General features: G+C 44.5%; 1 protein-coding gene across 6 annotated transcripts in view; it reads right to left on the bottom strand.

Annotated features, from left to right (window-relative positions):
* The window catches only part of Rasgrf2 (Ras protein specific guanine nucleotide releasing factor 2), a 222,831-nt gene extending 212,914 nt beyond the window's left edge, over positions 1-9,917 (bottom strand). For 5 of the 6 annotated variants that reach the window (XM_057789497.1, XM_057789499.1, XM_057789498.1 and 2 more), the window contains exon 1: positions 9,047-9,917. In XM_057789497.1, coding sequence (XP_057645480.1) covers positions 9,047-9,334 — 288 coding nt within the window. In that variant the 5' untranslated portion in view covers positions 9,335-9,917. The remainder of the gene's footprint in view (positions 1-9,046) is intronic. The other variant, XM_057789502.1, reaches the window with a different exon arrangement.
* Positions 9,918-12,607: the final 2,690 nt, after the last annotated feature.

Raw genomic sequence — 12,607 nt, 5'->3', positions numbered from 1 at the left:
GGAGGTGGATGCTGTGGGGCATGGCATGGACCCAGGTTGAAAACGAAAGATCCTGCCTCCTCATGGCCAAACCCACGCTTTGCCTCTCTCCAGGAGCACCAGTCTGACTGGAAGCGTAGTGTAAAGGGGCCTCAGGGTGTAGAACTTAGTTCTGATTCCATTTCATAAAGAGTCCTGTATAGCCTGTTTTGAAGTTGAGCAGCAATACTGAAGCTAAATATTCATATGCTCTACAATCCAATACTTTTATTTCTGTGCGTGCCTACCCAGAAATGCACACGTGCTTGTATGTATTTCCAAAGCCTGAATTTGGATTTTCATAGCATTAGTTACAATAGCTCCAACCCGGGAGCATCCCCCCTGCTCATCAACAGTAGGATGGATAGAGAAGCTGTTGTACACACGCCCAGTGGAACGCAGAGCAGGGAAGAGAACCGATGCATCCAGAAACAGGTAGGAATCTCTCAGATAAGATGCTCTGAGTAAGAAGCCTGCCACGGATCACTGCAGTATGAGTATGTAAAACTCAAAAGCAAGCAACAGCAATCAATATTATGATGAGGAATGACAGGAGCTTCCATGGTGGCTTCCACGGTGGACAATAGAGATGCACTGGCACAAGGTTGGTTTCTGGAGGGCCAATCGTGTCAGACACTTGGTCCAAATCTTAGCCACAAAATCCATCTGTTTTGTGAAAATTTGAAAAGTGGCTCACTTATGGTTATGCATTTTCTCTGTGTCAGTTATGTTTTGAAAACTGGCTTTGGTTTAAATTCATCATTTAAAGAACATTTAAATAATTGCTAAAATATTAGAAAGTAATGAGTAATTATGGGCATGAACCCAAGCAGTTCAGAAGGCAGAATAAGAGAAGAGGAAGCAAATCGTATTATTATAGAGGTCTTGGTGATAAAGTGAGTATGCAGAATTGCTACTGACGGGAGACACTGTGGCTTTTCATGATGTATAATATTAGCATTCGGAGCATAGTATTAACTAGGTTGATGAATGCACCCTATATAGCAATAATGATGTCCGTCACACCCACTAAATTTTCTGTGACGCTCCCTGGGCCATTGCCTTGCTGATTTACAATTAACAGACTTGTGAGAAACCTGTGACTTTTGTTTAAAACCAAATTACGAAGTGAGACAGACTCACCTGCAGCGGAATCAACAACGCCTGAATCCAGGAGTGAATGAGAGATGCTGGAGGGAAAAAGTCAAGCTTTGCAAAAGGACCACAAGCTGGGCATGGTCGCTCACACCTGTAATCCCAGAACTTGGGAGCCTAAGGCAGAGGGATTTCCTGGATTCCAAGACTAGCCTGGGCTACTAAGTAAACTTCCAGCCAGCCAGAATTATGAGAGTTTATTTTAGAAAACCAAAATATTGAATTGGTAATTACCAGCTATGGGTATAGTAACTAGACGTTAGAGACTTTGGGCCATGGGGACACAGAAGTAGTTAATGGGAATGCACTGGAAAGTGGTCAGCTAAGAACACGATTCATAGAATAGATAGATCCTAACATAGGCAGAGAGATGCTCTCTCTTGTATGGCCTTATAGCATTTGAGCAGTTTCCAGCACACATATGTGACCATTATTTAAGACAACTTGAGTTCACATTTCTCCCTTGCAATCAAAATAGCGTGAAGCCATCAGCCATTGGACAGAACCTTTTAACCCTGGAAAAGACCGGCAGGTCTCACACGTAATTAATGGGGTCTTAACAACTGCCTTAGTATAGCATTGACTCTTGGATGAAGATTTTGAAGGCTAGAGGAAACACTGACTGATGGTTGGTGCATGCAGAGTTGCAAATCTTCCAAGAACAGAGTGTGGGGATGCATTGGTGGCTTGAGGCTATGTACGACAGTGTAAAGCCAGAGGAGCTTGGGAAATTCACCTCAGTGGAGGGAAGACCCTTCGATGATAGAGCAGTTGGTGATTTAAATGTTCCTTTGCATACGGTCCAGTCATGGTCACCCCATCCATCATCCCACGATCATGGGTAAACGACTGAGTGCAAACTTTCTATTTCCTCAGGTGTAATAGGTTAAAGTTCATCTAAAAGCTATTTCCATCACTTCCATATCTTCATAACAACTGTCTTCAGTTTTCCTTTATTATAGCATCAAATAAAAATATGGCTGCCATTAAATCGATAGACATTATTACAGAATAAATCACAAGCTCTTTCTGAGACGGGTCTTTTCAGAACTATGTCTACTGCAGTCTCCAGTGCCAACCAAGAGCTAAACCAAAGAGGAAACACTCTTCTATGAACAAGTGAAAGAATACAGTGTCTGAGACTGGCTTTAAAATAAGCTCCCTACCCCACCCCTCACACACACAGGAGGAGAGAAACAACAAAATGTGTCATGAAAGTTGGAGATTGTTTACACTAAACAGTAGTGGTCCATGAATTCTTGTATCCTATGTGTGTCCATTTCTTTTCTCAGGAAGGAAGGAAAACCTCTCCCAAATGATTCTAGCAATGAAAACTAAAAAGTCCACGAGAAGGAATGAAACAGCCGCTGACAAATACGCTCTTTGCCTGTTTGGCTCTGTGTTAAGAACTTGGGAGGACCTAACTACCCATGAAGGCCATGATGTGGTACTCAGGAACCTCTTTTTTCTGGGAACTTTCTCAGACCACCTTGGCATTACCAAACTTAGAGAGATGGCTCAAGAGCATAGGTGTTTTAAGCAGCAACCTATGACCTAAACCTACATGATTTACCCTGAAGTGAACCATGCCCGATTCTTCCACCTCACCTGGTGACCTTCTTACTGGCATTCCTACAAACCTCTTTTCATCCATAAAAGTGCCCTCTGACTCCTGGGCATCACGGAGGCAGTCTCATCTGACTTCTGTGCTGAGTTGTGACATCACAAAATGAGCCTCAGATCAAGCTATACCTTCCAGTTCCCACACTGCCGGCCCAAAGAGGGCTTGTGGCTTTTAAATAGCTGCTTGCTTGGATAGGGGTGGGGAGGCTAGTCCCGTTGTTTACGTTAATCACAGGAATGGCATGGTTCAGGAAATGAATCAGGAGGTGTCTAAGTTAATCACCCTAAACAAAATAAAGGCTTGCAGGAACCATGCAAAGTACCAGTATCCATAGTCCCTCCCTCTGTGCTAATCCTCAGTCTTGGCAATGCCTTTTTGTAAGCATGGCCCACATTCATAAGTAAAAGAATGACTTGAGGCTCCACACGCTCATTTTTAGAGATAGCTTGTCTTGCATCTCCCAGAGTCATCAAGAAGTCTGTTTCTCGTTGCCTGCTCCAATGCTGCAAACTGTTCTCATCTGCATCCCATCTTCCATCAGAGTTCAAAAAGAAACTCGTTGCATAGATACAGAGCAAATGTGATCAAATGTGATCGATTTTTTTCTGCCTTTTCCCCAAAAGTATATTTGAAGCATTTTGTAGCCATTGTGAAATTTAAGGAAGATGGCTTGAGTCTTTTTCTTTTTAAAGATTTATTTATTATGTATACAGTATTCTGTCTGTATGTATGCCTGCATGCCAGAAGAGGGCACCAGATCTCATTAGAGATGATTATGAGCCACCATGTGGTTGCTGGGAATTGAAGTCAGGACCTCTGGAAGAGCAGGCAATGCTCTTAACCGCTGAGCCACCTCTCCAACCTGAGTCTTTATTTTTCACTGGTTCATGTATGTTCTAGTAAAAAGGAAAATCATATGGCCATGACCTCACTGCATCTCTGATCCACCTGTTGCATCAATGTTCTCTGCTGGAACAAGGGAGAATACCCTGCATTATTCCTAAATATGCATGCAATGGTATTTTAATTCCCAGGAAAAATGGCAAAACCAACTGATGTATTTTAAGTCCTCAATCAGCTAAAATTTAGAAGTCATACCAGTGCAAAATGTGACGACTGATCTGAAAGAATGCCATGTTGAGTCCACAGCCAAGTGTTCTCTCTAACAGTCAAACATTTCACACAGTGCCACATTCCTTCTTACACCATCTCGGCTCGACTGAAATGCTGGCTGTGATTTTACTATATCATCCTACATCAAGACACGGGGACATTCTGAGCAATGAATCATTAGGAGATTTTAACACGGTGTGAATGCTACCAAGCTTGTTCACTGGAACTGAGATGGTGTGACACACCACACACCGAGGCTATGGACATAGATGCCACAGGGAAACCAATCCCTGACGGGAAGGTCATAGTGCACCCTGCACATTGCTGTTCCGGTTTCAGAGAATTTTTCCTTTGGCTTCTGTTCACTACACAGTTGCCGTCATGAAAATAGCGCTTCCCACACTTGGGCAGAGCGGGTCTGTAACTCACATATTTTTAACTTTTTGAGACAGAGGCTCACTCTGTAATCAAGACTGGCTTTGCGCTCACAGCAATCCCCCTGCCTCAGACTCCCAAGTGCTGCATTGTAGGTTAACTCACAGTTTTAAGTGTCACTGGTACAAAAGAGAATATGTGAACTCCCAACATATATAAATGTATAACAGGCAGTTCATATTCAATAGTCAACAGAAACAAATAAAATACAAATCTCTACATGCTTTTCTTAAAGGAAAAATAAACAGGCATGAAAACACAAAGCTGCTTCAAAATTGTGAAAAATAGGATTTAAGACCTGAATTCATACACTTTGGCATTTATTTCATCACAAAATGTCTTTTAAAAACCTTTTTTACTCTTTTACTAAAAATTATATTTACTATAGTATGAATATTTAAGCAGTTTTGGTCGGGATAAACAAAAATCAAATGGAAAATATAGTCTGCATTAGACAGAAATAACTTTTCTTTTCCAAGACAGGGTTTTTCTGTAGCTTTGGAGCCTGTCCTGGAACTAGACCAGGCTGGCCTGGAACTCACAGAGATCCGCCTGCCTCTGTCTCCCAAGTGCTGGGATTAAAGGTGTGCGCCACCACCGCCCGGGTAGTATCATTGTTTTAAACTTTATCTTTTGGAGGCAAATAGAAAGAGAAAAGACTGTCACGCTGCAAATGCTTTCTGCCTTTCCATGGTGTGAATACTGTCACTGATTAAAACCCACAGCCAATGCAGCTCACAGCACAAATGCATTTTACACACAGCTAACACCCAGTGGTGAGTTTTCCTGTGTTGTATCCTCAACACAAATTTCAGTACTCTAAACACTAGAGTCGCCAGAATTAAACAACTAACTCTCGCTAATCTACAAGTTCTTTTTCTTTATTTAACTTCATTGAAAAAGTATTTATAAATTTCAAGTAAGAAATCATCTCTGTCCCCTGGATTATATTTTTGAACACCTTATAAGAGTTATCAAATGTCTTCATTGCATTTTCCCTATGTGTTCAGTGGGCAAAAATGGAAAAGCACCCATGGCTATTGTACCTCTGCTCAATCCCAAGAAGTAAAGCAAAAATCCCTACAGTCTTTGCCCCCTACAAACAGCTCTGAGTTTGTGTGCTCTTCTACCCAAGTCAATCAAATGCTGAAGAATCCCTGCCTTGTGGTCAAGTTCAGAAGGTTAAAATGTCTGTCTAGTAATGAGGTGACAGAGATATCACAGAACCTGCAATCCCTTTCAAATTAAATCAGCACAAATATGACAAGCATGTATAATTCTTTTTGCCCCTAGAGCCAAGAATACCCATCCCCCACCCACCCTGCACCACGCGAGGGAAACTAGGCTGAACACAAGAGCAGATGAAGAAGAGAGACAGTCTCGCTGCTACTGTACATCTTTTCTGCCTCGCGGGAGACGCATATGGCTACTTAAGACCGGGAGTAACTGGGGTGTGTACTCTGACCCTAAGTGCAAACACTCAGGAGATCTCTCCACTGAAGTAAAGGAATGTCACACAAGGGGTTGTTTGAAAATCAGCCCCACTTGTCTTTGAGCATGTGATGGTCTGTAGCTGCGTTTCACAAGGTTCAACAACAACCATGTGTCTAGAGTTTAAATAACAAGGACCAAAACAGTGATTCGCACATTGTACCCCCAACTGCCATCTCATGCAGATTTTTGGTTTTGTTTATTTTTTAATTTGAGCTCAGTGGATTTAAATAAGCCTCCCCAGCAAAGCTCTTTTCATATCTGGAGTTGGACTTTACCTATCTGGAAGCCCAAGTTAGCACAGGTTAAAATGAAAGTAAGGAGACAGATAAAGAAAAAGCCGGCTCTGAGAGCCAAGGAGAGTGCAAATAGACCAGATGGTAAATGGTCTCAAGTCAGAACAGAGCCCACAGAACGTGCTTGCTACAGACGGAAGTTTTTCACTAGCCCGAAATGGGGCTTAGAAAAAAATACAACCAGATACATATTTGAAAAAAAAAAAAAAAGAAACATTCTTTTGGAGGCAATGAATCACTTTAAGCATTTTTAAACAAATTCATTTGGTTATATCATCATTGCTGTTCTAAAGAAACAGTCACTGTGGAAATGCTGATAAGACTGTCTAGCAATATCTCAAGAACTTGCCAGAGAAAACCCTAGAACACCGTGAACTCAGTGGAGCAGCATAAATAGCCGTCGACCTGGGCACATTTGGAAACTGAGCTTCTTGACAAAAAGAAAAGAAAAAATCAGAGTTTATGTTTTGGTTCATTTTCTGACTTTTTCCTTTCCTTTTCTCTTTTCTTCTTTCGGTCAATGAACTTAATTTGAAATGTTATTTAGATAAAGAAAACAAATGGGTATTTCTTCTTATGGCTTAGCTATAAGTCTAATTAAACTTAACTAGCAGGTTAAAGTGACTTGAAAAGGAAGCCATTAGAGGTGGTTTACAGCAAGAATTGGATTATTAATGTATCGACCAAAGATGCCAGATTCCCTCTCTGAGAATGGCGAAGCCTCTGGCTCAGTGGGTGTTCCTTACAGGTTTGTGTGACTGCCGCCCAGGTTCTCAGGATGCCCACTTCAACTATTTTTCTCCTTTAGCTTTAGTACAGTGAGTATTGCTGTAGAATTGCCGTTCAGATCCTCTGTATGGCAAAAAATGTTGCACCGTTTTTTTAGAGCCTTAGAGAGAGATGATCTGCAGCCCTGAAAAGCGGCACAATTAACTAACTGAAGGAAGACCATCTGCATCTGCTCAAACTTAGATGGAATGTTTCTCCTTGTTTCTTATTCCCACAGTGTCTCTTCTAATTGAACTTCAATCACCTCTAGGTAGCAGTGTTCAAGAAAAACTCTACTCGGTTAGGCTAACCCATGTCCAAACAGTGTTTCTAACACACAGCAAAATTTAAAAATTCTCCAAGCCCAGCTTCAAATCCCTTCTGGAATGCTTGCATCATTACATATCAGTTTTATCTACAAACCCCAAAGGTCCCAATTTCCAAACTCCCAAATTTGCATAAGATGACAAACAACCGTGGCTCATGCGTGGTATAGAGAAAAATCTTGCATATAATGACCTGTCTAGAACTCTAACTATTCAGGGATTTCAGTCCTCTATCAGAGTCCAACTTAGAGACAACGGTCCTGAAGATGAAGCTCAGGCCTTTTTCAGAAGATCAACAGAAGCCACAGAAGCCTTAAGCGCTCCCTGAACTCCGTTCCAGAGTAACCAAGAAGCAGTGACTTGTGAACTTAAGAATAAATGCAAAGGAAGCAGTTTGGAGTCAAGTCAGTGATACATATTCAAACTATTTTAAAGGACCCTCTTTTATTTCAGACATAATAGCACTTAAAATTCTTGGGGGCGGGGAGGTTCTTGTGGGTGTTCTAATACTATTCAAAAAAAGACACACACACACACACTTTTTAAAAAAATCTTGTTCCTCAAAACTCTTCTTGGATTCTAGACTGCATGATTTGAATTTTCCCCATTTCTAATACATGTATCGGCTAGCTTAGAAACCAGTTTCTCAAATGACTGAAAGCTCCTTCGAAAGTCAAAGGGCATCTTTTTCATTTCAAATTCCTAGCTCTTCTAATGTTTTTAATCCCTTATCATTTACCGAAGTTAATGTTTTACAGCGCAAACAAAAACCAGTCTTGTGCCCGGTGTGGTTTCAACTTCTCTGAGTTCTAAGTTCTAAGAGGGCAGCAACATTGGGTGGCCATCCGAGCGCCACTCCATCGTGTCTGTCGCAGCCTCTGTGGGTTGCTGTAGATGCAGCCTGGTCTAACTTGCGTGGAAAATGCAGCCTAGGAAATTTTTCTGCACTAGCAAGGACAATCAGTCCTCCATCCCCCACTGCCCATCCAGCTTCTCCTTCCTCCATGGGCGGAGATAGAGAAGCAAAGCGAAAGCATTTCGGTTGGATAAGATCATCCTTTACTAAATGAGTGGCATTAGGAGCCGGTATGCTTCGTATTTGCAGGAATGGGCATTCAGAGATTAACCTAGTGCCTCCCCCACGCCTTGAATGTACAACAAAACTCACTAAAAGTACGACCTACTGCTAAAAGGTCTCATTTACTTTAAAGTACAGAGTGTTCTTTTTTTTTAAATGCCCACGTTTTTTAAACACAGCCAGAACTCAGGGACAAATACTAATCCTCGGGAAATAGGCACACGTGTGTCTTCATGACTGACCTCAGTGGACAAATGTTCGCAAGGGAAAGTCCTAAACTGCAAAGCATGATGGACCAGGAACGCCTTTCTTGATAGCCTGATTGGTTCCCAACACCACCAGTGAGCCATCCCTTGCAGGTAAAGAACTCTGCCTGTCCCAAGCGAGCAAAAAAAGAAACCAAACTTTTACAAATAAGCTAGTTCGGTCTCGCAAACCTAAATCTAACAGGTGTCAACACACGTCGCCACAGACACACATCTTTCTGAATGTAATCTAGAGCATCATGGAGTGATTAGCGAAGAAACTGAAAAAAATCCGGTCTCTAAGAGGATTGTGAAAAGCAAAAACAAAACCAGCTTGGTCCCTAGCCCAGCTGAACCCTAGGCAGTGGAGGTGGGGAATCTCTGCTCGCGCACAGGGATGTGCGTTGCTCTGGGGTCTCTGCGCTGTCCACCCAGCACCACAGTGAAGCGGGGAGTCGCCTGGGGCTGGGAGCCAGGAAACGGAGAGTGCGTAGTACCTGCTTGTCCAGGGCGTCCCGGGCGCCTGCCGGTCCCGCGCTGGTCCTGGGTGGTGCGGGTGTCCGCTCGCAGCTGCAACCCTCCAGGAGGTACATGCCCGCCGGGCGTCCGCTCTGCTCGCCCTCGAAGTAAAAGAGCACATTCTGGTAGAGAGCAAACCACTTCTCGTGCCAGCGGCTCGCCTCGGCCGCCTTCTTGCTCAGGAAGCCGCGCTTGGTGCCCTCCTTGCGCGCCAGGAAGGCCAGGTACAGGGCGTGCCCCTCGTTGTAGCGCACGCTTTTCTGCATGGCGAGGGTGCGAGACGCGGTGAGGGTGGGGGCGTTGGGGTCGCAGTCTCAGCCCCGCGGCGGAGCCATCACAGAGTGCTTTCCGGAAAGACGCACCCCGGCCCGCCTGCCACAGGGCACCCCGCCGGCCGCCCAGACCTAGGGCGCCGAACCGGGCTGGGGCACCGTCTCCTCCCCGACCGCGCCCTCTCGAGTCCCCGACGCCTCCCGATCCCCGGAAGCCCAGTGCCAAGTAGCCCTCCGAGGGCGCCCGTACCCACGAAGTTGCTGCGGGAGCCGAGTCCCCAGCGGCGGGTGCGTAGTGTGGCGCGCGGCAGCCTGAGGACTGTCCTCGGGCAAGGCGCTCCGGGAGACAGAAGGTAAAACGTCACGTGGGAGATCAGCTGTAATCGGCTTGGAGACCGATTTAAAGGGTAAAGTCGGCGCGGTGGCTGCCGCGGAGGCGCTGCCTACTCTCCCTAGCGCGCATCCTTCACTTGCCTGCCAGGACCATGGCCTCCGCCTCTGCCCAGGCCAACCCCTGATGGGGCAGATAGCCCCGGAGGGGCAGGAGCGTGGTGGCACCCAGCCGCTCACAGCAGAAACAGGCACAAATAAGCCCTCACGTACACACAGGCAAACGCACACTGAACACAAGCATAGAGACCAGTACCAGCACGCAAACACACATCGTTCATATTCATACACAAAAGCACACATGCACGCAAGTACAATAGGCACACGTTGACAAGTGTGGGTGCACTCACAACATAAATTAGCAAACACCCTTTCACTCGATGCTCACTGTCATACACATAAGACTACAACGTACAATCACAAATAATAAACTACTGTGCACACATACACATTCACAATTACAAAAACACACCCACTGTATGTACTCCTCAAAAATGCAGACCCTTGAATTTGTACTTACACAGGCCACTACATACATACCTTGGTACTATCTCAAACATGCTCATATTTACTATACACAATGTATATACATTTATAATCATATACACATCCACAGAAACATCAAATGTTCACCTATACCTGAACAAACCCACAGAACCATCAGACAAATGTACACCTATACATGAACAAATCCATCAGCCTTTCCAGTCATACACACACACACACATGTGCACACATGAAGAATCATAAGCATATGCAAATAAATGCAAGTCCTCCTAAACACACTCATCAGATACAAGCGCTTACAGACAGAAAACAGACAGTTATGTACTTAGATCCACACATTTTTACACCCCGTGTGCATGCTCTCAGACTCACAGAAAGGTTCAGTAGCAGCAGGTGGAGTCACAAGGTGGCTTTGCATAAACCACAATGTTGGCTTTCCAGCTTGTTTCCGACCTGTAGAGTTTAAAACTAGCAGAGAATGTTCATAGAAGTCGAGTGTTCCCAGAAAGCCAGCAGATGCGTCAATTCCTTCTGAACACCTGCTATTTCATGGGATTAAGATAAAAGAAGCTAAATGTTAAGCATGGAGTTTTAAGTAAGGGGAGGGATAACACTATGAGGGAGATTTTGCTGGCAGGGGCAGAAACTGTCCCCGGAGGTCACACTGTCACAAGCTGAGCAGAGTCCCTTCCTAAGACTGGAAATCATTTGATTAACAAACCTCACAGGTACCGCTGGAAAACCAAGATGTTCTGCTCAAACAAAATACAAGTGGAAGAGAAAGAATGTCCCAGAAGCTTCCAGGAGAATTGCTGAAACCCCACAGTGCCCTCTTGGATTCTGGCTCACAGTGGTTTTGTTTGTTTGTTTGTTTTTGTTTTTGTTTCATTCCCCGAAACCATGTATTAAAATGAGTGAGCAAACCAGTATTGGGGAAAGCAACAGAATAGTAAGCTGTGCCTTTCAGGGCGGCGAATTGGTGGTGACACACCTGTCTTGTCCTGCGGTTGTGCACTCACAAATTGATCTCTGCAGGGTCCTCCCGCTCTGAAAGGGCTGTCTTTGCAGACTGTGTTAACTCTGCCTTCCCGAATAGCTGACGGTGTGTATCTTACTGTCAAGGAAAACTTCGCTATTGAAGTCCATGTAATAGGAAAATTGCCCTTTTGAGACGACTGTGAGAGAACAGAAGCCATCCTTTTACATGCCTTTATGTATCCGAAGGGCAGCGGCGCGTTGAGCTGGCTTAGCCCAGTGGAGAACTTGCGCTGTTATTTAGAGGGAAAATGTTAGGTTGCTCCACAGGGCTCCAGAAGCAGGGCAGAGGGTGATTGCCTCTGAGGCCTTTCCGTTCCTTTGCCATGATCCAGCTGCATGCACTCTGAGAAGAACGGTTGAAACACTCTGGCTTCAAGCTGAAGCCAGAATGGGTCTCACACCAGAACAAAATATTCACAATAATTCTGTCATGAGCATTCGTACCTTCTAACGCCTTGTTTCCTCATGAGCATTCTTACCTTCTAAACCCTTGTGTTCCCTCAGGGGTGAATGACTCCTGTCCTCTGTAAGCACTGTCTCTGACATCCGGGTATTATCAAATGTCCCCTCTACCTACAGAAATATCCTTATTTGAGTCCCAGGAAAAATTTGTTTAGCCCTTGTCTCTTCTTACTTTCTGAGGACCTCATCTGCCCAGGGCAATGAAAGGGAAAAAGCTCTAGTATTGTTGCGGCAGTTCTCATGTATCTTCCTCTCTCTCTCTCTCTCTCTCTCTCTCTCTCTCTCTGTGTGTGTGTGTGTGTGTGTGTGTATGTGTGTGCGTGTGTATACACAAATGAATGTGTGTGTGCATGCCTGTATATGAGTGTGGGTATAGTATATGTAGACAACCTTACTAGACAACCTTAGCTGTTGGTCCTCACCTTGTCTGAGACCTGTTCACCACCACATATGCTGGACTACCTGGCCCTCAAGTTTCCAAGGACTGTCCTGTTTCTACCTCCCATTTCACCATAGGAGTGTGGGAAATACAGATGTGTGATAGCTTGTCCGGCTTTTCTATGGCTTTTGGAGACCCTCATTCGTGTCTTCACGCTTGCATGATAAATGCTTTGCCCACAAGAGCCATCTCTTCAGTCCCTGTCTTGGATTTTAATTATGGAAATCCATTGCAACAGTTGTTGGCCATAAGCTGACGTCCTCAGTACTGTTCTGAAGTGGTATGGAATGGTGTGGCTCATGCTACCGGTGTGCTCAGTTCAGAGGAGGCGTTCGTGGTTGGGAACATCCCTCTTGATTCTTAGTAGCAAAACCAGCTCTTTAATGAATACAGCACCCACAGGGAGGGTTTACATGCAGTAAGTGTGTAAG

Source organism: Chionomys nivalis, chromosome 15 (genome assembly GCF_950005125.1).
Source record: "Chionomys nivalis chromosome 15, mChiNiv1.1, whole genome shotgun sequence".
Classification (NCBI taxonomy): Eukaryota; Metazoa; Chordata; class Mammalia; order Rodentia; family Cricetidae; genus Chionomys; species Chionomys nivalis.
This window is presented reverse-complemented; position numbering and strand designations above follow the sequence as displayed.